The 22498-nt window shown below is 68.0% G+C and overlaps 6 protein-coding genes across 14 annotated transcripts; 2 read left to right on the top strand and 4 right to left on the bottom strand.

Annotated features, from left to right (window-relative positions):
* The first annotated feature begins 22 nt into the window (after nucleotides 1–22).
* CREB3L4 (cAMP responsive element binding protein 3 like 4) lies at nucleotides 23–2331 on the top strand. 6 transcript variants are annotated; one of them, XM_075075488.1, is made up of 10 exons: nucleotides 23–124; nucleotides 300–452; nucleotides 596–788; nucleotides 918–1027; nucleotides 1102–1179; nucleotides 1258–1364; nucleotides 1456–1524; nucleotides 1598–1673; nucleotides 1761–1857; nucleotides 1952–2331. In XM_075075488.1, exons 2-10 carry the CDS (start codon nucleotides 303–305, stop codon nucleotides 2200–2202), a joined length of 1131 nt encoding a protein of 376 aa, XP_074931589.1. In that variant the 5' UTR covers nucleotides 23–124; nucleotides 300–302; the 3' UTR covers nucleotides 2203–2331. The 6 variants fall into 6 exon arrangements, with proteins under 6 accessions (XP_074931589.1, XP_074931585.1, XP_074931587.1 ...); XM_075075486.1 differs by having other exon boundaries at nucleotides 54–155; XM_075075484.1 differs by having other exon boundaries at nucleotides 596–1027.
* Nucleotides 2332–2407: 76 nt separating this feature from the next.
* Nucleotides 2408–3610, bottom strand: JTB (jumping translocation breakpoint). Of its 2 annotated transcripts, none has more exons than XM_075075492.1 (5): nucleotides 3446–3610; nucleotides 3253–3287; nucleotides 3074–3159; nucleotides 2857–2936; nucleotides 2408–2772 (listed from the first exon to the last, which is right to left on the bottom strand). In XM_075075492.1, the coding sequence occupies exons 1-5, from the start codon at nucleotides 3520–3522 to the stop codon at nucleotides 2616–2618; spliced, it is 435 nt and encodes a 144-aa protein (XP_074931593.1). In that variant the 5' UTR covers nucleotides 3523–3610; the 3' UTR covers nucleotides 2408–2615. The 2 variants fall into 2 exon arrangements, with proteins under 2 accessions (XP_074931593.1, XP_074931594.1); XM_075075493.1 differs by having other exon boundaries at nucleotides 3460–3593.
* A 485-nt stretch (nucleotides 3611–4095) lies between these two features.
* On the bottom strand, nucleotides 4096–6696 carry RAB13 (RAB13, member RAS oncogene family). Of its 2 annotated transcripts, XM_075075491.1 has the most exons (9): nucleotides 6497–6637; nucleotides 5590–5653; nucleotides 5309–5369; nucleotides 5163–5223; nucleotides 4944–5021; nucleotides 4772–4861; nucleotides 4626–4691; nucleotides 4431–4481; nucleotides 4096–4335 (listed from the first exon to the last, which is right to left on the bottom strand). In XM_075075491.1, the coding sequence occupies exons 2-9, from the start codon at nucleotides 5627–5629 to the stop codon at nucleotides 4261–4263; spliced, it is 522 nt and encodes a 173-aa protein (XP_074931592.1). In that variant the 5' UTR covers nucleotides 5630–5653; nucleotides 6497–6637; the 3' UTR covers nucleotides 4096–4260. The 2 variants fall into 2 exon arrangements, with proteins under 2 accessions (XP_074931592.1, XP_074931591.1); XM_075075490.1 differs by lacking the exon at nucleotides 5590–5653 and having other exon boundaries at nucleotides 6497–6696.
* Nucleotides 6697–6906: 210 nt separating this feature from the next.
* On the top strand, nucleotides 6907–8514 carry RPS27 (ribosomal protein S27). The gene is made up of 4 exons (XM_075075494.1): nucleotides 6907–7038; nucleotides 7280–7388; nucleotides 7479–7589; nucleotides 8286–8514. Exons 1-4 carry the CDS (start codon nucleotides 7033–7035, stop codon nucleotides 8312–8314), a joined length of 255 nt encoding a protein of 84 aa, XP_074931595.1. The 5' UTR covers nucleotides 6907–7032; the 3' UTR covers nucleotides 8315–8514.
* Nucleotides 8515–11453: 2939 nt separating this feature from the next.
* Nucleotides 11454–16051, bottom strand: ECM1 (extracellular matrix protein 1). The gene is made up of 7 exons (XM_075074975.1): nucleotides 15612–16051; nucleotides 14322–14384; nucleotides 13658–13959; nucleotides 13215–13559; nucleotides 12436–12656; nucleotides 11792–11879; nucleotides 11454–11698 (listed from the first exon to the last, which is right to left on the bottom strand). Exons 1-7 carry the CDS (start codon nucleotides 15652–15654, stop codon nucleotides 11525–11527), a joined length of 1236 nt encoding a protein of 411 aa, XP_074931076.1. The 5' UTR covers nucleotides 15655–16051; the 3' UTR covers nucleotides 11454–11524.
* A 594-nt stretch (nucleotides 16052–16645) lies between these two features.
* Nucleotides 16646–22038, bottom strand: TARS2 (threonyl-tRNA synthetase 2, mitochondrial). Of its 2 annotated transcripts, XM_075074972.1 has the most exons (18): nucleotides 21938–22038; nucleotides 21606–21802; nucleotides 21050–21173; nucleotides 20833–20954; nucleotides 20634–20751; nucleotides 20395–20459; nucleotides 20218–20296; nucleotides 19978–20124; nucleotides 19784–19882; nucleotides 19356–19522; nucleotides 19108–19270; nucleotides 18896–19033; nucleotides 18296–18373; nucleotides 18113–18213; nucleotides 17924–18025; nucleotides 17696–17768; nucleotides 17470–17584; nucleotides 16646–16935 (listed from the first exon to the last, which is right to left on the bottom strand). In XM_075074972.1, the coding sequence occupies exons 1-18, from the start codon at nucleotides 21995–21997 to the stop codon at nucleotides 16787–16789; spliced, it is 2097 nt and encodes a 698-aa protein (XP_074931073.1). In that variant the 5' UTR covers nucleotides 21998–22038; the 3' UTR covers nucleotides 16646–16786. The 2 variants fall into 2 exon arrangements, with proteins under 2 accessions (XP_074931073.1, XP_074931075.1); XM_075074974.1 differs by lacking the exon at nucleotides 17924–18025.
* Nucleotides 22039–22498: the final 460 nt, after the last annotated feature.

Below are 22498 nucleotides of genomic sequence, written 5' to 3' on the forward strand. Positions count from 1 at the left end.
ACGGTCCCTTCTATCGGTGTAAAGCTCCGGGGGTGGGACTTGGCTGGGTTTGTCCAGGAAACCGGAGATCCTGGTGCACAGCCCCGGGACCGGGCGGAGGCGGCTGCGGAACCGGGGATCCGAGGTGGGGGTCGGGGACCACCGAGGAGCACGAGGTGGGGAGTCCCCATCCCCGCTGCGTCCCGGTACGGAGCTGGTGGGGTGTCCCACCACCCGTCACCAGGAGCAACACCCACGACACCCATCCCGGGAGGGTCCCCAGGCACCCACCGATGGTCCCCGCCCGCCCTTCGACCCAGGCGATGGAGCCAGAGCTCCCGGACCCTCTCCTGGAGCCACCGGACAGGCTCTTCCCAGGCAGCGTCATCCCCGATCCCCCATTCTCTGGCTCGGTCCCGTCTCCCAGCAGCTTCGAGCCAGCCTTCGAGGGCTGGACGCTCCCCGAGAACGGCGTGAGTTGGTGTCAAAGGGGGAGCAGGGCAGGGAGGAGCCCCCCCCCCCCGAGGGACACCAGGGTTCAGGGGGATGCCATGGGGGCCTTTGGGGTCCCCATCCTCCCCTCGCACATCCCCTGCCACCGTCTCTCCGGCCGCAGGGGAGCAAAGCCGAGGAGCTGCTGCGGTTGACGGTGAACCCCAACGACGTCTGCGGCCTGGGCCTTGCCCCCGCCCCCCCGGACGCTACCCCAGAGTGCCCCCAGCCTGATGGGCCCCCCGCTGCCACGCTTTACGAGGTGGTCTGCGACCTCAGCACCCCCCTACACGGCAGCGTTGTCTCCATCCAGCTGGGTCCGTGGGGTTCAACCCCCAGCCTGGGGGCTGCATCCTGCCAGCGGGGTGCAGGGTGGGGAGCAGAGCGGCTCCCCGGGTTAGGGCAGGCAGGAGCAGGCAGGGCATGGCCACCTCTTCCCCTTACAGACGACTGGCTCTGCCCCACGCTGCTCCCCAGCTCCTGCATCATCAATGAACTGCCTGCCAGCCCCCTGCCTGCTCTGCTGCCTGCTGCCCTGCCGGCGCCCAGCACCACGGTGAGTCCCCGCAGCCCCCCGCTGTGTCCCCCCGACCCCCAGCCTGTCCCCACACACGTCCCATCTCTCCGCAGCTTTCCCTGACAGAGGAGGAGAAGCGGCTGTTGGCGCAGGAGGGGGTGACGCTGCCCGGCACCCTGCCCCTCACTCAGGTGCGCGGGAGGTGGGTGGGTGACAGTGGGCAGCATGGGGCAAGGGTCACCCCTCCACTCACCCCTCTGCACCCCCAGGCTGAGGAGTGGATCCTAAAGAAGGTGAGAAGAAAGATCCGGAACAAGCAGTCAGCCCAGGACAGCCGGCGGAGGAAGAAGGAATACCTGGACGGGCTGGAGAGCAGGTGGGTGATGGTGGCACTGAGAGCCGGCACGTCCCCGGCATCCCGGTGGGTCCCCGGCCACGCATCCCCTCACCCGTCTGTGCCCGGGCAGGGCGGCCGCGTGCTTGGCCCAGAACCAGGAGCTGCGGAAGAAAATCCAGGAGCTGGAGAAGCGCAATGGGTGAGCGTGGAACGGGACACAGTGCCGGGACGGGGTGCCAAGACGGGCACAGTGCCGACCCCTCGTCCCGTAGGTCCCTGCTGCGGCAGCTGCAAACACTGATCAAGCAGACTTCCAACAAAACAGCCCAGACCGGCACCTGCATCCTGGTACGGCTCACACGTTGTGGTGCACCGGGCACGCCGGCGTCCCCTGGCACCGCTCGGGGATGCACCATTCCTGTCCCTCCCTGGCAGATCCTGCTCCTCTCCCTGGGACTCATCCTTTCCCCCACCTACAGCCCCTTCCGCTGGGGGCCAGGGGGCAGCCAGAATGGCGACAGGCCCACCGGAGGTAACGGGGAGGCTGTGGGAGTGCCAGGGGGTTTAGCGGGGGCTCCCCCCCCCCCGCCCAGCACTGCCCTTCCTGGCATTCCCTGTTCCCACAGTGATTTCCAGGAACATCCTGACACAGGGGGAGCCCCTGGGATCGGCCAGAGACACCCCATTCCCTGCACCAGGGTGGCTGCAGGTAGAAGAACCCAGACCTGTGGCTTCCACGGAGGATGGAGGCGAGGGGGGGCACGGGAGGACCCCCCCTGACTGGGAGCCGGGCACCAACTCCTCAGGCCAGGCTCCTCTGGGGGATGCAGGGGCTCTGGTGGGGACAGTGAGACAGGGACACGGGGATGAGATGTGACAGGCCGGGGTGGGGGCAGCAGTGGTGGGGGACACCCAGCCCGGGCAGGGGTTGCTGAATGTGCCTACCTACCCCCAGCCCCGGCAGCTCTGCGTGCCGGTGAATAAACCTGCGCTTGGTCTGCACCCCAACATGCGTTGGAGGGTCGGCACTGAGCCCCGCGTCGCTCCCGTCCTCCCGGGGACAAACGCCAGCATCGCTCCGGTGACAACGATCAGGATTTATTACGCGCCGCGCTCCCCAGGCACGGGCAGGGGATCGGCCGATCCCACGGGATGCGCCGGTGGCACCCGAGGCAGCGGGGGCAGCTCCCGGCAGGGCTCCATGCCCTGCCCCAGGCACTGTGTCCTCCTCCCACCCGGCTGGGAGCAGTGGATGAGCAGAGTCCTCCGCTCCAGAGCGGCTGTGCTCTGCTAAATAGACTCGATCTGCTTGCGGACCTTCTCCAGAGCCTTCCTGTCCAACACGCGCTGGCGACACACCACCAGCACCGCGAAGACGGCAGCCACGCACATCATGGTGCCCACAAACCTCCAGAACACGTGCGCCTCCATCACTGCCGAGCGACAGCTGCACCCACAGGGAGAGTTAGGAAGGCCACAGGGAAGGGGGTCACCCCCAAATTCCACACCGTTTCCCAGAGACTGCACCCACCTCTTGTACTCTTCCCTGCTGGAGGCAGCGCAGGTGATGATCTCGATGAAACCCGTGTGGCTGCACTCCACTATAGTCTTCTGCAGCAGAGAGGGGTCCTTCAGCGGCTATGCCGGGGCAGAACCTGCCCCCCGACCCTGCCGGCCCCGGGCAGGGCACGGTGCAGCCCCATCCCGGTCAGGGGGGCGAGGGCAGCCCCGCCGCTGTCGGTACTCACCGCCTGGAAGCTGGAGCAGCGGGTACACTCCTGCGCCACCACGAAATCCTCCACTCGCCAGCACTGCGTGACCGCCACCGGGCTCGCTGCAGAGAGAGACCTCGGCTGCTGAGTGTGGGACCGCCCGGGAGCTCACCGGACCCGGCCCGGGCCCCCGCCGAGCCCGGCCCCGCACTCACCCGAGCGCCGCTCGTCGCTCGCCGCCATCGCCGGGCTGTGAGGAGAGCAGAGACGCCGTGAGGGCCGCGGTTCGCCCGCCCCATGGTCGCCCGGCTCGGCCCCCCCTTCGCCCCTCACCGGGCCGCCCGGCTCGGCCCCCCCTTCGCCCCTCACCGGGCCGCCCGGCTCGGCCCCCCCTAACCTCCCGCTCACCACAGGCCGCACACCAGAGCGCCCAGCACGGCGTAGAGAGCGCAGCAGCGCGGCCCTGCGGGGCCGCGGGGCCCCATCAGCACGGCGGGACTACCGGGCCCGGCCCCCCGACACCGGCAGCGCCACCATGTTGGCGCGCGGGGGATCGTGGGAAGAGCAGGGGATGACGGGAAGGGCGGGGGCGGAGTTTCGCTGGAGGGCGGGGCTTAAGGGATGGGGCGTGAATTGAGCGACGTCGAGTGGATAGAAGGGGCGTGGCTTCTGCTCAAAGGTGCGTTGCTTTGAGCGAGGGGGCGTAGTTTTACGCGAAGTGGCGTGCTTGGGGGCGTGGCTTTGGACAGAAAAGGGTGTGGCTTCAAGCGAGGGGGCGTAGTTTGCTCGAAGTGACGCGCGTTTTAGTGCGGGGGCGTGATTTTTGCTCGAAGGGGCGTGGCTTTTGAGCGAGTGGGCGTGGTCTTACGCGAAGTGGCGTGGTTTTGAGGGAGGGGCGTGGTTTTCTGAGCGAGTGGGCGTGCGTTTTGTCCGATTGGGCGTGGCTTCGCCCCTCCCGGGCGCTCGGGGACCCCCCCCCCGCCGTCCCCGTTCCCCCGCCTTCCCGTCCCCGTTGCCCGCCCCCTCCCGCATCCCCAACAGAGACACCGGAGCCGGGACAAGGCACAAAGTGGGCTTTATGGCACGAGGTGCAGATCGGGAGAGGGGGGTCAGCCCTCTCCCCCGGCCCCCCAGCCTCCCCCGGCCCCCCGCCCCGGAGAGGCGCCCGCGCTGCCCCGGGCAGGCGGGGGGAGCGGCGGCGGCGGGGGGGGTGGTCGGTGGTCCTATGCCAGGGAGCATTTACCCCCGGCCTTCCGGGGGGGGCCGGGCTCCAGGAGGGGCCTGCTGCTGCTGGGGGCCTGCAGGAGGGAGGGGAGGGGGTCAGCAGGGTGGTCGGACCTGAGGAGGGGGGGGGGTGTCCCTCGCCCGACAGGCCCCCCCAGGCCCCACTCACCGCTTTCCGGGAGTTTTTCTGCAGGATGTCTCGTGCCAGCGTGCTGAAGGCCTGGGGAGAGGGGACAGTGAGCAGGGGCAGCACCCGGAGACCCCCCCCGGGGATGGGGTAACCCCCCGCCCCATGCTGTTCCCATTGTGGGGTCCGCAGCCCCGCGCCCCCCCCCCCCCCCCCGCATTTGGGGCTCCCTCTCACCTCCTCCACATTCACACTGGACTTGGCACTGGTCTCGAAGAAGCGGATCCCGTGCTCCTTCGCCAGCTGCGGGACAAGGGGACCCCCGCTTTGAGCCAGGTGCCAGAGGAGGGCCCCCCCCCAGCCCCAGGGTACCCCCCATTTACCTTCTCAGCCTCATCCCGCTGCACTTTCCGCTTGCTCTCCATGTCACACTTGTTGCCGATGAGGAGACGCTCGACCCCAGCGGAGGCATTCTGCAGGCAGGAGAGGATGGGCAGGACCCCTCACACCAGACCCCCCCCCCGCAATGTCACCCCAACCCCAGTGTGCACCCACCTCCTTGATGCTTTTCATCCAGTTCTGGATATTTTCGAATGATTTCTCATCGGTGATGTCGTACACCAGGATGATGCCCTGCCAGCATGGTGCAGTCAGTGGGGCCGGGACCTGCCGCCCCAGGTTTGGGGGGGTGGTCTAACCCCTAAATGGGGACGGTGTGTCCCCCCCCGAGCTGCCCCAGCCCTTTTGGGGGCTGCTGGCACCCCCATTCCGTACCACAGCTCCGCGGTAATAGGCTGTTGTGATGGTTTTGAAGCGCTCTTGTCCCGCCGTGTCCCTGTGGGAGAGGCAGAGGAGGGGGGGCTCGGCAGGAAGACGGGGGGGGGGTTCCCCAATTCCATACAACAGCCCCCCACACTTACCAGACCTGCAGCTTGATCTTCTTCCCATCGATGTCCACCGTCCGGATTTTGAAGTCAATCCCTGGGATGGAAAAAGAGAGAGAGAGGCTGGTGACGCTGGGGCTGCGCCGGCACTGGGAGGGGATGCCGGAGCAGGGCAAGGAGCTGCTGTAAACAGCTCCACTCCCAGTCCCAGCCTCTTAAATTCCCAGTAACCATCTGGCATCGTGAAAAATGGGGTGGGGGGGCAAAGTCCAGGCCTGACACTGGCTGCAGCGACTGGGAGAGGGTCACCGGCGTACCCGAGCCTGTGCCGGATACAGCATTCCTGCCGGATGGCATCACCCCGCACGGCTGCCTGCGATGCTGCCCTCAGCAGGGGGGGAAAGGGGGGAAGAGATGGACGGAGCTGCCGGATCCCCCCCCCCCCACAAAAGCTGGCCGATGTTTCCCCCCCCCCCCAAACTCCCACTTCCCTGCACCCCCCTCCCTGCTCAGCCCCATTTCAGGACATGCTGGACGCCCCATTTCAGGGGCCGAGGAGGAGGAGGAGGAAGGGCTGGATGGGCTGGGGGGCAGCCCCCAGGCCAGGGGGACGATGGTGGGGCACAGCAGGGACCCCAGCCCAGCCAGCAGCTGGCAGCCGGCATGTCTGCACCAGAGTTTATGGCATGGGCTGTGCCGGGGCGGCTGCTCCAGCCTCAGGAAATGGCTTTACCAGCGCGGTGGAAACTCAGAGGAGGAGGAGGAGGACGGGGCAGCGGACACCAGGGTCCCGCTCGGTGGTGGCTGCAGGGCAGTGTCGGGTCTCGTCCAGCACCACCAGCACCGTGCCAGCTTCCCTGGCCATGCAGCCCCTAGAAATGGCTCAGACCCTCTGTTCACCGGCCGGGACGAGGCACAGAGCGTGGTGCAGCTGTGTTTGTTGCTGGTGGGGTTCCCAGTGGGGCTCCCAGTGGGGTCCCTGCTGTCCCATCGTAGCTGGGGTGCGGGCAGGGACCTGGCTGTTGTCCGGCCGCCTCGGGGTGCACGGTGGGGAGGAGACAGGAGGGGAGACACCGGGGCCAGCAGCCCTGGTGAGTCCCCAGCATTGGGGTAGGGAGGTCCCTGGGATGGGGGTCTGCAGGGTGGGGGGTCCCTGGGGTGGGGGGTCCCTGGGGTGGGGGGTCCCCTGGGGTGGGGGGTCCCCGTGGGGTGCCGCTCACACACCAATGGTGGAGATGTAGGTGCTGGTGAAGTTGTCCTCGGCGAAGCGGATGATGAGGCAGGTCTTGCCCACGCCACTGTCCCCGATCAGCAGCAGCTTGAAGAGGTGGTCGTAGGCCTTGGCCATGGCCCCCGCCCGCCGCCGCCTCCGCCACCGGGACCCGGCCCCGGCCCCGAGCCCGGACCGCCCACCCCCCGGGCGGGGACTCTCCCGGAGCCCTGCCCCGCCGCCATGACGTCACCACCACCCCCCGTTACGTCACCGCAGGGGGATCGGCCAACGTCACGACTCCGACCCCTCTCCTTAGGCGCCCCTCCCAAGATGGCGTCACACGGAGCGACCTTCCCAAGATGGCGGCACCCAGTCTGACCTTCCCAAGATGGCCGCTCCGCTTTTCCCTACCCGCGACTTTCCCAACATGGCCGCCCGGCCGCGACATTTCCTCACTTCCGCCCGTGCGGGGGAACCCCCGTAGCGGATATAGCGGCTCCCGCTTCCGGCCGCGTCCCTTTTCGGTCGCGGCTGCCACCACGCCAACATGCCCGTGAGTGCGGGACCGGGCACCGGGCGCCGGGCAGCGACACCCGGGAGGGGCTGGGCGGGGCCGGGCACCGCCGCACGGCGGGGGGGAGGGCGGGAGGGTGGGAGGGAGGTGGCAGGGCCCGGGGGGCGGCCTGGCGGGGTGGGCCCTGACTGCCGCCATCTCCACGGCGGGGGCCCCAAGATGGCGGCGGGCGGGCTGAGGGGGGGGACACACCGATCGCTAACCGGGCTTGTCCCCGCAGCTGGCGAAGGACTTGCTGCACCCTTCCCCCGAGGAGGAGAAGAGGAAGCACAAGAAGAAGCGGCTGGTGCAAAGCCCCAACTCCTACTTTATGGACGTCAAATGCCCGGGTAGGGCGGGCGGGCGGACCCGGGGGGTGGGCAACGCGGTGCCGCTGTCCCTCCCGCGCCCCTCAGAGCTCGCCTTTTGTTCCCCGCCAGGTTGCTACAAGATCACTACGGTGTTTAGCCACGCTCAGACCGTCGTTTTGTGCGTGGGTTGTTCGACCGTGCTGTGCCAACCCACGGGGGGAAAGGCGAGGCTGACAGAAGGTGGGTAGCAGGGTCGGGGGCAGCCTCCTCAGGGAGCTCCCAGAGCGGTCTTGGCACCCGAGGCAGCTCAGAATCATAGAATGATTGAGGTTGGAAAAGACCTCTAAGATCCTCAAGTCCAGCTGTCAGCCCAACACCCCCAGCCCTCCTAAAGCATGCCCCCAAGTGCCACATCTACACGGTTTTTGAACACCCCTAGAGATGGTGACTCCCCCACGTTTCTGGGCAGCCTGTTCCAGTGCCTGAGCATTCTTTTTCCTAATACCCAATGTTCCTAATATCCAATCCAGACAACCCCATATCCAGGTATTTTCCCTAATATCCAACCTAAACCTCCCCTGACGCAGCTTGAGGCCGTTTCCTCTCACCTGTCACTGGTGACTTGGGAGCAGAGACCAGCCCCCCCCTCACTCCAGCCCCTCTCAGGCAGTTGCACAGAGCGATAAGGTCTCCCCTCAGCCTCCTCTTCTCCAGGCTTGTGGAGACATGGCTCCTCTGGGCTGAAAATTTAGAAAAGCCACGCAGTTACAGGTGCTTTCAGAACCAGGGTGGTTTTTTCCCTCTTTAAAACAAGTCAAAAAGTGCTGAATTTGGGTTGGTGAGACAAGCAAATCCTCCTACAGACGGGATTTAAAGAGGCTGCGGCCTTTCTGACCGCTCCGTGTGTTTTTTTTTTTTTTTTTCTCCCTTCCTTAGGCTGCTCCTTCAGACGAAAGCAGCACTAAGCGAAGGGAGCGAGGGATGGATGGGACTACTCGCGCAGAGCACGAGAGCAGGGGCTGCCGCCGCAGAGCTGCGCGTCCAGGCCTGACCCGAGTGCGTGGGCAGGCGCCCGCGGAAGGACCACCGCAAATGTGACTGTCACGCTGTCCCCGTAGCCTCACCCGTCTTGCTGTCAATAAATTTTGGATAAAATACACACAAATCAGTTTGCTTTTAATGCTCTCATTGTTTGCTGTGAGAGAAGGGTGGTTTGGCAGCAGTTCTGATGGTTTTTTTTGATTTAAGTGGTGGAAGTTGACAGGTATTAACCTTTGAGACAAACAAAACGCTTCCTTTTATTCAGGCCAGAAACAAAACCGTCTCTTGCCACTGTAACGTCGCGTTCTCAGCGCGTAGGGATTTACTCCCCTGCACTCAGAGCCGCGGCCGAGTCCTGTTTCATGCTGGGAACCTGCAGGAGGGGAGGAGTATCCTGGAAATAACATAATAAGGAGGGAAATAGAGGGAGGCTGCTCCAAATAGCTGAGTATTCCCAGTAGCTACCTTCAGCTAGCGATACTAGAGTCGCTAGAGTTTCCTTTCTCGTCACCCCTTTCCTCTGGCCGAGGTTCGATCGGCTCCGAACCGAAGGGATGACACCTCGAGGGAAGCGGTCGCTGTCATGGCCAGTCTATTCTAGAATGACACAATTTCGCGTTCCGAAGCGCGGAAATGTGAAAAGCAGACGTGCCTGACTGGCCTTAGAGCTTACAAAGGGAAAAAGTACGCGTTTCTGCTGTCTGTAAATGTTAATTACTGAACTCTAAACCTCTTCTCTCGCTTACTGAGGAACACGCCAGCCGTGGACGCGCGAAGAGCAGAATCCGCTGTGTTGAGGGATTCCCACTTCACTGAGCCGAATTGCGAAGGAGAGGGTAAGCGCTGCGCCCGGGGAGCTTCCTGTTTGCGATCGCTTCGAAGCAAAAAGAACCCCTTAACTGCCCACGTTAAGGGTGTTTAACGCCCTTTGGAGGGGCGGAACGGGGACAAGGGAACGTTCCCCTGCTCCATTCGCCCATTCCACTGTGGCAGGAGCAATAAGTCGGGGTGAATTTGAATCTTGTGACCGGGGTTTTGCCGCTACTGTTGGATCAGGTATTTTAGAGCATCACGGGAGGTTTTGGGTTGGGGGTGGGACGTTCAAAGACCGTCTACTCCAGCCCAGTGCCACGAGCAGGGACATCTTTAACTAGACCAGGTCGCTCAGAGCCCCGTCCAGCCTGGCCTCGGGTGTCCCCGGGGACGGGGCATCGACCACCTCTCGGGGCAGCCGGTGCCGGAGTCGCCACCCTCGGCGTACAGAATTCCTTGCTTTTATCTAGCCTGACTCTCCCCTCTTAGCTTAAAACCACCACCCCAGTCCTATCGCTACAGGCCCCGCTAAAAAGCCTGACCCCATCTTTCTTATAAGCATTTTAAGCACTGAAAGGCTGCAATAAGGTCTCCCTGCAGCCTCCTCGTCGCCAGGCTGAACAGCCCCAACCTCCCAGCCTGGCCTCACAGCAGGGGGGCTCCGTGAGGAGCTGCTCTTTGGCCTGCGAGAGGGCAGGAAACGATGATGAAACAAGAAAACCCCGGGGATTTTTAACATGAAAAACGGGAATGCCTCAAATTCTGTGCTACTCTATGTACACGGAGGTTTTAGTTGCTGCGGCTGAGGGACGGGATGCCGTCCAGAGGGATGGGGATGGGCTGGTGGAGTGGGGGCAGCCCCCCACCCAAACCAGCGCGGGCTGGGGAGGGGTGGGTTTGGGGGGCAGGAGAAGGCCTGGGGGCGGTCTGGTGGGTGAAAAGCTGGCCAGGAGCCGGGAGCTGAAAAGCCAACTGTCCCCTGGGCTGCACCCCCAGCAGGGTGAGGGAGGGGATTCTGCCTCTCTGCCCCTGCTCTGGTGAGACCCCCGCAGGGCTCAGTGCTGGGGGCCTCGGGACAGACAGACACCCGCTGGAGCGGGACTGGAGGCCCCAAAACTGACCTGAGGGCTAGAAAACCTCTGCCACGAGGGCTCTGAGCAACCTGGGCTGGGGGAAACTCCCTGTCTGGGGCAGGGGCGGGACCGGGTGGTCCTGGAGGGTTCCTCTCAACCCATACCCTTCCACGATGCGTGACTGACAGGCGGAGAGACAGCCTGGGGGTGGGCAGCTCTGGGGAAGGATGGACGGATGGACGCCAGCTCTGGGAAGGGTGGGCAGTAGGTGGCTGGAGCAGCCAGGGGCAGGTGGATGCAGGGAAGGATGGACTCGGGTTGGAGGAGGAGTGGGGGGTGGTCTGCTGGGAGCCCCCCATATAACCCCCGGGACCTCCCAACACCCCCCTGGACCCCCCCAGGGACCCCCAAATACCCACCCCGGGACCTCCAAGGGATTCCCAAACACCCCCATGGGAACTCCCCGAATAGCCCCCTGGGACCCCCAAACACCTTCACAGAACACCCTGGAACCCTTAGGACCCCCACCCCCACCCCCCCCCCGATACACCCCTGGACCCCCAAACACCCCCTCAGACCAGCATCCTGTGCCAGGGCCTCTGAACCACCCCGCGCCCCCCCAGGGACCCCTCAGGGACTGTGTGTAGAAAATGTGTGAAACTGGGGGGGGCCAGAAATATGGGGGTGCAAATTTGGCATGCAAAAAGGGGGGGGGGTAAAAGGAGGGGTCAGAACTGGTGCAAAAAAGAGGGGTGCAGCTGTAAGACCAGGGCAGCCCCCCCACCCAGCTGCCCCTGCCCCCCCAATTTCCCCACTTGTGATCAAGGGGGCAGCGGGACGCTGTGGGGGAATGGGGGGACACGGGGAGAGCCTGTGGGGAGCATAGGGCCACCTCGAGGGGGGGGAAGGGGGGAAATGACATGCCCACTTGCCCCCCCAAATCCTGGGGCCCCCCCCAGGATCCCTGTGGTGATGGGGTGGGGGGGGGTGTGCACCCTGATATACAACCGCACCGTGTCACACCTGGGCCCTGACACACCCCGCCACCACCAACACCCCAAACCCCAGCCCCACACCCCGACACACCCCGGAGCTCGCGGTGGGGGGGGTGTGCAGGGAATGGGGCTCTGTGGGGAAACTGAGGCACGGGGGGGGGGACGACGACACTGAGCCTGTCGGAGATGACGCCACAGCACCTTTATTGCCTCCCTCGGCACGAGGGGGGGGGTCTGGAGGGGGTGGGGGGGGTCACTCATCGTGGCCGAGGGGCGGGGGGGCCACGGCGGCCCCCAGGGGCACCTGGCCGAGGTACGCCGTGTCGAAGCAGTGGCGCCGCTCGGGGTCCCCCCGCGAGCAGCACCCCTGGGGGTCGCGCCAGGCGTCCTGCGGGGTGGCGCAGAGGGTGACGATGCCCTGGGACAGCTGCGGACAAATGGGGGGGGGGGGGGAGTCAGGGTGGCTGTGGGGATCCCCCAGAGCCCCTGGACACCCCCCCCCCCCACCCCCAGCACCCACCTGCTCCTGGGCACAGGTGCTTTGCTCCTCGGGGGGCAGCGGGCAGCACGCGGCCGTCATGGCCCCCAGCAGCTCCGGCACCGGCCGCCTGCGGGACACAGACACGGGGGGGTGGGGTGGGGGTGTGTTACCTCTTGGGGGGGGGTGTGGGGGGTCCCAAACCCCTGGGTTCCCTTTCTGATGGGGGCAGTGGGGGTGTCATGGGGGGCTTGGATGGCTGGGTCCCCTCTGAAATGGAGGAGGAGTGGTCCTGGACCCCTGGGTCCCCTCTGTGATGGGGTGTCGTGGGGTGGGAGGGGGGTCCCAGACACCTGGGTCCCCTTCCCTGCTGAGTAGGGGGGGGGATCATGGGCTGGGTGGGGGGCTCAGATGCCTGGGTCCCCTCTGAGATGGGGGTTCCTGGACCCTGGGTCCCCTCCCTGATGGGTGGGGGGCTGGGTTACAGGGGAGGACCGGACCTCTGGGTCCCCTCTGAGATTGGGGGTGGGGTGATCACAGGAGGGTCCCAGACTCCTGGAAGTGGGGGGCACCCACCTGCACTCCTGGGTCCCCCCTGCAGTACCGCCTGCAGCCGTTCAGGGGGCAGACCCCTCCCCTGGGGGGGGGGTTGGGGATACCCATGGGGGGTGTGGGGGGGCACCCACCTGTCAGTGAGCAGGCGGGTGGGCCCGCAGAGGGTGCGCAGCAGCGCCGGGCCGGGCAGCGCCAGGCTGACGTTGTGCAGCTCCCGGTCGTAGGCAGGGTGGGGGGCCATGGCGGCGAAGCAGCGGACGCGGGCGCGACCCGCCCCGCGCTGGCAGCACCGGTGCTGCCTCGTCTTCACCGCCGCCTCCTCCCGGCAGAACCGCTCCAGCCCCTTCTGCCACTGTGGGGGTGGGGGTGGGTGGGTCAGGGCACCCACACACCTGGGTGGCCCCCCCCCCCAGCACCCAGGTCCTCCCCGGGACACCTGTGTCCCCTCCCCGGATGCCCGGGTCCCTCCCAGATTCCTAAATGCCTGGATCCCTTCCTGGATACCTGGATCCCTTCCTGGATACCTGGGTCCCTCCCCGGACATCTGGGGTCCCCCCCAGGCTCCGGGTGCCTGGGTCCCCCCCCGCCCAAACACCTGGGTCCCCTCCCTGATGTGCGGGGATCACAGGGTGGGGGCTTGGATGCCTGTGTCCCATCTGCGATGGCGGGGGGGGGGGGGGGCATAGACCCCCGGATCCCCTCCCTGATGGGGTGTCATGGGGGGGTGTGTGTGTGTGGTCCCTCCTGGACACCTGAGTCCCTCCCGAACACCTGGGTCCTATTCCCCCCCCAGACACCTGGGTCCCCCCCAAAACAAACACCTGGGTCCCCCCTAAACAAACACCTGGGTCCCCCCCCCAGCACCCAGACGCCTGGGTCCCCCCCCCGGCACCCGTCCCCCAGCACTCACGGCGCTGTGGGCGCAGGCGAGGCTCCCGTTGCGGCAGCAGCGGCCGTAGTCGCGCTCCAGGCGCAGGTGCAGCCGGCCGCGGGGATCGGCGGGGCCGGGAGGGCCGAGCCGCAGCTCCCGCAACCCGCAGATGTTCTCCATGTTGGCGGCGGTGGGCTCGCCGGGGGGGAAGGGTGCCTTGCCGGTGGGCTCCCAGGCCACCATGACGGCGGCGGCGGCCTCGGCGCCGTCGGGGTCCTGGGTGAAGCAGCGGCGGCGCGCCGCGCCGTGCTGGTGGCAGCAGTGGAACTGCCGCGTCTTCACCCCGAATTCGTCGGTGCAGAAGTTATCCAGCACATCCTTCCACTGCAGGACAGCGGGGTCAGACCCCCTCCTCTCTCCGTGTCACCCCCCCCCACCCCACCCCGGCGTCCCCGTCCGACCCCCCCCCCCCCGGGACTCACGGCGTGGCGGGCGCAGGGCAGCGGGGCGCGGTGGCGGCAGCAGGTGTCGAGGCGGGGCCGGAAGGTGTCGAGCGCGGCCGCTTGCCGGCGCAGGTGGGCGAAGGCGTTGGGGGGCAGCTGGGGGGCCGGGGGGGGTGGCGGGGGGTGGCGGCAGTGGCGGGAGACGGCGGCGGCCTCGGGCCAGGCGGGGGGGAAACCGTCCAGGGTGTTGGCCCAGACGGTGGGGACGCGGCGGGGGACAGGGGCGGCGCCCCCCGCCAGGATGTCGGGGAGCGAGGGGGGGGGCAGCTCCTCCTGCAGCACTGAAAAGGGGGGGGGGGTGTCCCCACGTGTGTCCCCACATGCCTATTCCTTCCCTGTCCCTCTGTCCGTCTCCCCCATCATGGTGTGCCCCATCTCCAACCCTGGCTGTCCCCCTATCCCCCCCTCCCCCTGTCCCCCCCTCCCCAACCCTGGCTGTCCCCATGTTCCTCCCCCTCCATTCCCACCTCCCCATGTCCCCCCAGCCCCATCCCTGGGTTCCTCCCCCTGTCCCCCCATCCCGGGGTGTCCCCCCCCCACGTCCCCCCATCCCCAACCTTGGCTGGCCCCATGTGCCCCCAGCCCCAGCCCCGGGTTCCCCCCCACCCCCCATCCCGGGGTGTCCCCCCATCCCTGCCCTCACACTGCTCCATGTGGGGGTGCTGCAGGACCAGCCTCTCCTGTACCATGGGCTCCGGTGCCACCACTGTCACCGCGGTGTGGGGGGGGCACATGAAGGGACAGCGGGTCAGTGGGGGTCCCCCCACCCGTCCCCACACTGCGGGGGGGGTAAGGGGGTACCCCCCGATCCCATGGGTTTAGAGTCCCACAATGGGGTGGAGACCCAGGCACGCAGGGAGGGGATCCAAATGTCCGGGGAGGGGACCCAGGTGTGTGGGCAGGCACCCAGGTGGCCGGGGAGGGGACCTGCGGCATGCGGGTGGGGACCCAGGTGGCCGGGCAGGGAGCCCAAATGTGTGGGCAGAGACCCAGGAGTCCAGGAAAGGGAACCCAGGCATTTGGGTGGGGACCCAGGCATCCGGGAAGGGGACCCAGGTGTCTAGGGAGGTGGCCCCAGATGTGTGGGCAGGGACCCAGGTGCCCCGGCTGGGACCCAGGTGTCCAGGAGGGGACCCAGGCATTTGAGGAGAGGACCCAGGTGTCCGAGAAGGGTCCCAGGCATTTGGGAAGGGACCCTTGTGTCCAGGGGGGTGGCTCAAATGTGTGGGCAGGGACCCAGGTGTCTGGGAGGGGACCCAGATACACGGACAGGGACCCAGGTCTGGGGAGGGGACTCAGTTACCCACAGAGGGGACCCAGGGCATACAGGTGGGGACCCAGGTATCCAGGGAGGGCACCCAGGTGTCGGGGAGGGGGACCCAGATGTCCGGGGAGGGCACCCAGGTGTCGGGGAGGGGGACCCAGGTGTCCGGGGAGGGCACCCAGGTGTCAGGGAGGGGGACCCAGGTGTCCGGGGAGGGGGACCCAGGTGTCCGGGGAGGGCACTCAGGTGTCGGGGAGGGGGACCCAGGTGTCCGGGGAGGGCACCCAGGTGCCGGGGAGGGGGACCCAGGTGTCCGGGGAGGGCACCCAGGTGTCGGGGAGGGGGACCCAGGTGTCGGGGAGGGGGACCCAGGTGTCCGGGGAGGGCACCCAGGTGTCGGGGAGGGGGACCCAGATGTCCGGGGAGGGCACCCAAGTGTCGGGGAGGGGGACCCAGGTGTCCGGGGAGGGCACCCAGGTGTCGGGGAGGGGGACCCAGATGTCCAGGGAGGGCACCCAGGTGTCGGGGAGGGGGACCCAGGTGTCCGGGGAGGGCACCCAGGTGTTCAGGAGGGGGACCCAGGTGTCCGGGGAGGGGGACCCAGGTGTCAGGGAGGGCACCCAGCCACGCAGGGGGGACCCTGCCATGGGTCAGGGCCGCGGGACTCACCAGCGGCGCCGAGGAGGAGGAGGAGGAGGCCGAGGGCGGCCATGGCGTCGGGCGCTGTGGGGCTGCTGCCGGCTCCGCCGCTTTATGAAGGGCCGGGGCGGACGCGGGGCCGTATCCTGCGGGGCTGAGTCACGGCCTGACGTTGTGGTTGGGCCGGGGGGGGGGGACAGACGGGACTGGGGGGTGGGGGGGGGGGGGCTGCGGGTGCTGGGCTGCGTCCTGCATCCCCAAACGGGGTCATGGTCCTGACCCCAACCCCCACAGCCCCAACGAGGCCTGGGGGTGCGTGTGTGTGTGTCAGGGACACTGCGGGGGTCCTGTGTCGTGTCTTCCCCCTCTCCCAGTGGCCCTGTGCCCCCCCCGGTGTCCCCAGCCCCCCCCCCCCAGGACCCCTGCGTCAGAGCAGAGGGAAGCAGCCAAATCTTTGTGGTTTTTGCCCCGTTTTGGGGCTTGCCCCACCCGGTGAGTCACACACCCCCCCCGCCCGTACTGGCGGGGACCAGAGGGGGGATGGTGGGGGCCACCCATGGAGGACCCCCCCCGCGGGGGGAGGCTCAGCTCCTGTCTCCACACCGCACTGGAGGACCCCCCCCAGGTGTGGGACAGCGGTAGCAGGAGGCTGTCACGGCCTTGGTCACCTCCCTTTGCCCCAGGGCCTGGGCTGGGGGGGTCCCCTCCCCCTCCCTGGCACGCCTGCATCGTGCCCCGGGCAGAGCCCAAGTTTTTGGGCACATGCCTGGGGTGGTGGGGGGAGGAAAAAAATCCCCGTCCCCCCCCCATCCCCCCCCCCCGCGATTGCCCAACACCGGTGGGGACGTGACACAGGTTTGCGCAACACCCCCACCCCCTCCCCCCAACCCTGCCACCCACAGCGGGGGGGGGGGGGGGGACACGGGACCCAGGCGCGTGGGCTCAGAGGGGGGGCACGAGGACCCTCGGTGCCTGGCGTGGGGGGACACACGCACCCCCCCAGACATCCTGCAGCGCCCCCCAGGACACCTCGAGGTGCTCCCAGCAGTGAGAGGGCCGGGAGATGCACTGAGTTGCCCTGGTCTCAGCTCCTGCCGCAGCCCGACGCTGTTTCCCAGCACTTTAATGGGTGTTGGAGTCGGGGTGGGGGGGGACACACATGGGGGGGGGGAGGATAGGGAGTGGGGGGCACGCCGCGGGGTGGGTCAGAAGCGCTCCTCGGCGTCGGGGACGCGGGCGTCCCGCAGCTCCCGCAGCCGCCGCAGCACCCAGCGCAGGTCGCGCTCCCCCAGCTGCCGGTTGTCCCGGGTGCGGACGCTGACGGTGCCGCGCTCCCGCTCCCGCCGGCCCACCACTGCGGCGGGGGGGGGGGGGGGCAGACACGGGTGGGTGGGGGGCCCTTGTCCTCCCTGCCCCCGTGTCCCCCCTCCCCTGCACAGGCACCCCCCTACCCCATGCTGGGCGCACCCACCCACACGTGCACCCACTGCCCCCGCCCCATCCCACAGCCTTCACCTGTACCCGTCACCCAGGGGGGGTCCCACGGGGGTCCCAGGGGGGTCCCAAGGAGGGGGGGGGCCAGAGTGTCCTCTTGGGGGTCTGCAGGGGGGCTCAGAGGAGTCCTGAGGGGGTCCCAGAAGATCCCAGGGGATCCCAGGGGGGTACCAAGGAGGGGTCTCAGGATCTCAGGGTGGGGTCCCGAGGAGGGGGCTCAGGAGGGATCCCAGGGGGTCCTGGAAAGAGCCCGGGGGGTTCCCAGTGCCCCCCAGCAGCTCCCAGTTTCCAGTGGGGGGTGGCTGGGTGTTGCTGACAGTACAGCTGGTCCCAGGGAAGTGGGTGGGGGGGGGGTCCCAGGGGTCCGTGTCCGTGTGTCCCCCCCAAATCTTACCCAGCTGGAAGTTGTAGTGGGCGAGCTGGGCCCGGCGGATCTTCCTGGCCAGGGTGGCCCCCGTGTCGCCATCCAGGTCGGCCACCACGCCGCCCCCCCGCAGCACGGCCTGTACCTGCCCCACGGATGACACAGGGGGATGGGGGACATGTGGGGGGACACAGGGAAATGGGGGGGGGACCACACGGACGGACATGAGAGGGGACACAGAGCGGGACTCACTCACCTCCCGGGCGTAATCCTCGACTTCGGGCGCCTGCGGGATGACCATCGCCTGCAGCGGGGACAGCCAGAGCGGCCTGGGGGTGTCAAAAGGGACAGGGGTGACCCAGGGACTTTGGGGGTGTCCCTTTTACAGCCCCAAGGTGAGAGAGATTTATTGTGGGGGGTGGGTGGGGTGGGACCGTGTCCCCAAAGGGTCCCCGTTTGCCTTCGGGGACACCCCCCGCCTTACCACCGTCCGCCGCAGCTCTCGGCCAGCACGGCCACCATGCGCTCGACGGAGCCCAGCACTGCCCGGTGGATCAGCACCGGCCGTGCCGTCCCCGCTGTCGCGCTGTGGGGGGGACACCAGGGGTCAGGGGAACCCCCCAGCCCAATGTCTAACCCCCTCCCAAAGCCCCAGTTCTCACCCCCCCCATACCTGGCATACTCCAGCCCGAATCTCTCCGGCATCTGGAAATCCAGCTGGATGGTGCCGCATTGATGCTGCCGCCCCAGAGCATCCCGGATCCGGATATCGATCTATCGGGAATAATTTGGGGTGGGGGGTCCTGAAGGGTCCCGGTTTGCCTTTGGAGACCCCCCCGCCCCCGAAATCTCTCACCTTGGGGCCGTAGAAGGCACCGTCGCCCGGGCTCAGCTCCCAGGGCTGCCCGAAGGTGCGGAGGCTCCGCTCCAGCTGCTGCAGGGACAGATGCGGCGGGTGTCGGTGGAAGGGGGGGGGGGCGACGCAGGGGACGGGATGAGGGGACAGGACAGAGGTGACAAAGTGCAGACGCAACGTGGGGACACAGCACAGGGGACACGACGCACGGATACAGCGCACGGGCGCGACACGTGGGACGTAACGCAAGGGGTGCGATGGCACAGCCCGGGGGTGACACGCGGGGGACAACGCGGGGACACGCCACGGCAGAGCTGGGAGGGGATGAAAGGGCCAGGGGGATGTGGCGGGGAGGGGACGGGACGCGGGGGGACGCGGCAGCAGAGCTGGGACGCGGCGGCGGCGAGGCCACGTCGCTGGGGACATCGTGGCCGGGCTGGGACGCGGCGCAGGGGACACGGGGACAAAGCTGGGACAGGCAGCACGGGACGCGATGCGGGGCCAGGCGGGAGGTGATGCGTGGGGCACGTCGCAGGGGACGGAGCGGCAAAGCGGGGACATGACGCTGGGGACGGTGCCGCGCTCCCGTCCCCGTCCCACCTCCTCGGCGCGGTCCCAGGTTTCGGGGTCTCCGAGGAATCCAGGGGGACGCGTGGCCAGGGCCAGGCGGAAGGAGAAGCCCAGGACGGCGTAGACCGTCCGCATGAAATCCAGGCAGGCGTCGATCTCACCCTCCAGCTGGGGACAAGGTGTCAGCAGGGGGGTGACGCGGCGTGGGGGGACACGGAGAGGGGACAGGAGGGGACGCTCGCCTGCTCCAGCGTGCAGAAGATATGAGCGTCGTCCTGCTGGAAGCGCCGGACCCGCGTCAGCCCCGTCAAGGTGCCGGGGGGTTCGTTGCGATGCAGCACCCCGAAATCGGCCAGGCGTAACGGCAGCTCTCGCCACGACCGCGGCCGGTGGGCGAACATCAGGCTGCGGGCGGACAGACGGACGGTCAGATGCAACGCCAGCCCCCCCACCGTGTGTCCCCCGGCCCCCCCCCCACCTCCCCACTCACCAATGGGCCGGGCAGTTCATGGGTTTGAGGGAGAGGGTCTCGGTGCCGGCGGTGAAGGAGAACATGTGGGTGCTGTAGTGCTGCCAGTGCCCTGAGAGCTCCCAGAGCTGCGGGCTGAACACGTTGGGGGTCACCACCTCGTGGAAGCCCCTCGCCTGGTACTCACTCTGCGGGGACGGGGACAGGGACGTCAGCCCAGCCCCACGGCACCCATCCCTGGAGCACATATGGGTGCTCCAGAGCACAGGAGGGACGGGGAGCTGTGAGGACAGGGCACAGCAGGGTGCGACGGGGTGCAGTGGGGACGAGGCAAAGGGCAAAGACAGGCCCTGTTTTCTTCCCCCAGCCGCCGGTGGAGGTGACAGTGACACCCCCAGGGACACTGGGGGGGCTGTGGGGGACGTCAGTGGGGGCTGTGGGGGCCGTACCCTGATAAAATCGACGAGTGTGTTGTAGATGTGGGCGCCGCGGGGCAGGAAGAAGCAGCTGCCAGGGCTGAGTTTGTGGAAAAAGAAAAGCTCCTGCTCCTGTGGTGGTGGTTGGGGGGTCAGGCGTTATTGGGGGGTCACTGCGGCCCCCAAGTAGTGTCCACTCCCTCCCCCCTTCCCTGCGCGGGGCTTACCCGACCGATGCGGCGGTGATCCCGCAGGGCGGCTTCGTCCTGCGCCTGCTGCCAATCGGCCAAATCCTGGGCGCTGGGGAAGGCGACGGCGGTGACGCGCTGCAGCGACTGGCGGCCCCCGGCCCCTTGCCAAAACGCTGCTGAGCTCTGCCGGGGTGTGGGGCAGGGCGGGGAAATCAGTGGGGCCCGGATGTCTGGGTCCCCATCCCCGCCGCCCCCCTGCCCCCCACCTAAACTTACCGTCAGGACGTGAAGGGCTCCGATCAGCCCCGTGTGCCGGAGGAAGGGGCCGTGGCAGAGCTGGAGCAGCGGGCCGCACCTGCGGGGACGGACAGATGGACGCGGGGACGGACGCGGGGCCCTCATGGCCCTGTCTCTGCCCAGATGTGCCCCCTCCCCAGAGCCCCCTGCCCTCACCTATAGACGGTGGCCGTAGGTGACGTCACCTCCTCCTCGATCCGCTGCAGCTGGAAGCTGTTGTGCTGGCGGGGGGACACAGCGAGGTGGGTGACATGGGTGACACCAACAGGGGTGACACTGGTCCTCATTAGCATCACCCTGGTCAGTAACCCCAACCAGGAGGGTCCCCATGTCCCCACACCGGGCTCCCTCGTCCCCTCCCGGCTCGGGGAGGTGACACGCTGTGGGGGTCTCACCTTGAAAAGCTCGAGCAGCTGCTGGCGGGTGGCCTCGAGGCGCTCAAAGCGGTGCCCGGCACAGGCGAAAGCCGCGCAAGCGTCCTCCAGCGCCGGCAGCTCGCCGCGTTGCACTGCCCTGGGGGCGTGGGGACGGGCTGGGGACACCGCGCTCCACGGAGGACACGTGTGTCTGTCCCACCCCCAGCTCCCTCCTTACCTCTCTCCCATGTGGACGTCGCAGAAGAAGCCGTCCTCGGTGGCCTGGGCGCTGCAGAGGGTGGCCCCGTAAAACTGCTCGGCCACCGCGCCCAGGACGCAAGCGCCCGACCGCCAGAAAGCCTGGGGGGGGGTGACAGGGAGGGGGGGACATGGTGGGGTTGCGCCACGAGGGGAGCAGGGCGTGGGTCCGGCCCCCCGTGTCCCGCGGGACTCACCGCTCGACCCTCTGGCGTCGAGAAGTCGAGGAGCTCCAGGTCGGTGTCGCGCTCCAGGGGCCGGTCGAGGTCCTGAAGGGTCCCGTTCACCCGGGCCACCAGAGCTGCCTCCGCAAGGTCACCCCTGCAGGGACACCGAGAGGGCATGGTGGGGACCATGGGGGGCTGTAGGGACCCGGGGACACCGTGGGGGCCCTGTGGGGAGCATAGGAACAGTGTGGGGACGCCGTGGGAATGCTGGGGACCTTGTGGGGACACCGTGGGCACCCTGCAGACCTTGTGGGGACGCTGCAGGGACACTGGGGACTCTATAGTGACCACTGGGACAGTGTTGGGAGTCTGTGGGGATGCTGGGCTCCTTGTGGGAACACTGTGAAGACAATGGGGACCCCACAGGGACAATGGGGACACTGTGAAGACTCTGGGGACCCCATAAGGACTGCGTGGGGACCCTGCAGGGATGCTGTGGACCCCATGGGGACACTGTGAGGACCCTGGGGACCCCGTGGGGAGCATAGGGACAGCGTGGGGATCCCGTGGAGGGGGCCCACCGTACCCCAGCTGCGTGGCCACCTGGAGCGGGGTGGTCTGTAGGGCCCGGCCGGGCAGGCGGCGCCCCCCGGGCAGAGCGATCTGGATGGGGGTGCCCGGGGTGGGGCGGGAGTCCCCGGCCCCATCCCCGTCCCGCCGCTCCTGCGCCGCCCGCAGCCGCTGGAACAGCCGGAGGCGCTCGGAGGGGTCCGGCCCGGAGACCTGGGGGGGCGGTCACAGGTTAACGTGGGGTCAACATGGGGTCGGGGCGGCTGCGTCCCCTCGGGTGCCGGTGGGGAGAGGCAGGCGGGGGGAGGGGGCAGGGTCCCGGGAGGGGTGGGGGGGCCCCGAGCGCACCCGGTGTCGGCGCGGGACTCCCGCGAAGAGCAGCCGCCCCCCTGCGCGGGCGGAAGGCATGGCGCGAGGCTCCGCCCCTTCCGCCGCACGCCGGAAGTCTGCCTTTCCCGCTCAGAGGCGGGGCTAAATGCCGAAGTCCACGCCCAGGGGCGGGGACAAGAGCAGAAATCCCCACACAGAGGCGTGACTAGTGGTCTGAGTCCCCGCCCAGAGGCGTGGCTAAAGGCTGAAATCACCGCCCGGAGCTGGGGCCACCCCTCACAGGGGGGCGTGGCCTGCCGACTCCGTCCCACCCCCATTTTGGCGGGAACGGCGCGTGCAGCCCCCCCCCCCCCCCCCCCCGGGAGGAGGCGTTGGTCTCGCCCGCCCGTGAGGGAAACTCGGCGGTAGGACTGAACCACGGACACTGCAGGGGGACACCTGGACAGACACCGCTCCCCACACGGACTCCCACAGCGCCCCCCACCGGTGTCTGGAGGAGAACGGGGGCGTTTAACCGACCCCCACCTCGGTGCGAGGCCCCGACGGCTGCGGGGGGTCGGGAGGGAGAAGCCTCCCCCC

The sequence above is a fragment of the Phalacrocorax aristotelis genome, chromosome 25 (assembly GCF_949628215.1).
Source record: "Phalacrocorax aristotelis chromosome 25, bGulAri2.1, whole genome shotgun sequence".
NCBI lineage: Eukaryota > Metazoa > Chordata > Aves > Suliformes > Phalacrocoracidae > Phalacrocorax > Phalacrocorax aristotelis.

Bases quoted from the DNA above. Each gene is read 5' to 3' on its own strand.
- ECM1 (XM_075074975.1), bottom strand. From the start codon at position 15,654: ATGGCCGCCCTCGGCCTCCTCCTCCTCCTCCTCGGCGCCGCTG. The intron at 14,385-15,611 runs GTGAGTCCCGCG...CCGCGGTGACAG, and splicing joins CCTCCTCCTCGGCGCCGCTG to TGGTGGCACCGGAGCCCATG. The intron at 11,880-12,435 runs GTGGGTGCCCCC...TGTGTCCCGCAG, and splicing joins ACCCGCCTGCTCACTGACAG to GCGGCCGGTGCCGGAGCTGC.
- CREB3L4 (XM_075075482.1), top strand. From the start codon at position 273: ATGGTCCCCGCCCGCCCTTCGACCCAGGCGATGGAGCCAGAGCTCCCG. The intron at 453-595 runs GTGAGTTGGTGT...CTCCGGCCGCAG, and splicing joins GGACGCTCCCCGAGAACGGC to GGGAGCAAAGCCGAGGAGCT. The intron at 1,525-1,597 runs GTGAGCGTGGAA...CTCGTCCCGTAG, and splicing joins GAGCTGGAGAAGCGCAATGG to GTCCCTGCTGCGGCAGCTGC.
- JTB (XM_075075492.1), bottom strand. From the start codon at position 3,522: ATGGGGCCCCGCGGCCCCGCAGGGCCGCGCTGCTGCGCTCTCTACGCC. The intron at 2,937-3,073 runs GTGAGTACCGAC...TCTCTGCTGCAG, and splicing joins GCTGCTCCAGCTTCCAGGCG to AAGACTATAGTGGAGTGCAG. The intron at 2,773-2,856 runs GTGGGTGCAGTC...CTGTGGGTGCAG, and splicing joins AGCAGGGAAGAGTACAAGAG to CTGTCGCTCGGCAGTGATGG.
- RAB13 (XM_075075490.1), bottom strand. From the start codon at position 6,620: ATGGCCAAGGCCTACGACCACCTCTTCAAGCTGCTGCTGATCGGGGAC. The intron at 4,862-4,943 runs GTGGGTGCACAC...TCCTGCCTGCAG, and splicing joins GGATGAAAAGCATCAAGGAG to AATGCCTCCGCTGGGGTCGA. The intron at 4,692-4,771 runs GTAAATGGGGGG...CTTGTCCCGCAG, and splicing joins AGCGGGATGAGGCTGAGAAG to CTGGCGAAGGAGCACGGGAT.
- RPS27 (XM_075075494.1), top strand. The intron at 7,389-7,478 runs GTAGGGCGGGCG...GTTCCCCGCCAG, and splicing joins TATGGACGTCAAATGCCCGG to GTTGCTACAAGATCACTACG. The intron at 7,590-8,285 runs GTGGGTAGCAGG...TCCCTTCCTTAG, and splicing joins AAAGGCGAGGCTGACAGAAG to GCTGCTCCTTCAGACGAAAG.
- TARS2 (XM_075074972.1), bottom strand. From the start codon at position 21,997: ATGCCTTCCGCCCGCGCAGGGGGGCGGCTGCTCTTCGCGGGAGTCCCG. The intron at 20,125-20,217 runs GTAAGTTTAGGT...ACACCCCGGCAG, and splicing joins GAGCCCTTCACGTCCTGACG to AGCTCAGCAGCGTTTTGGCA. The intron at 19,271-19,355 runs GTGAGTGGGGAG...GTCCGCCCGCAG, and splicing joins ATGAACTGCCCGGCCCATTG to CCTGATGTTCGCCCACCGGC.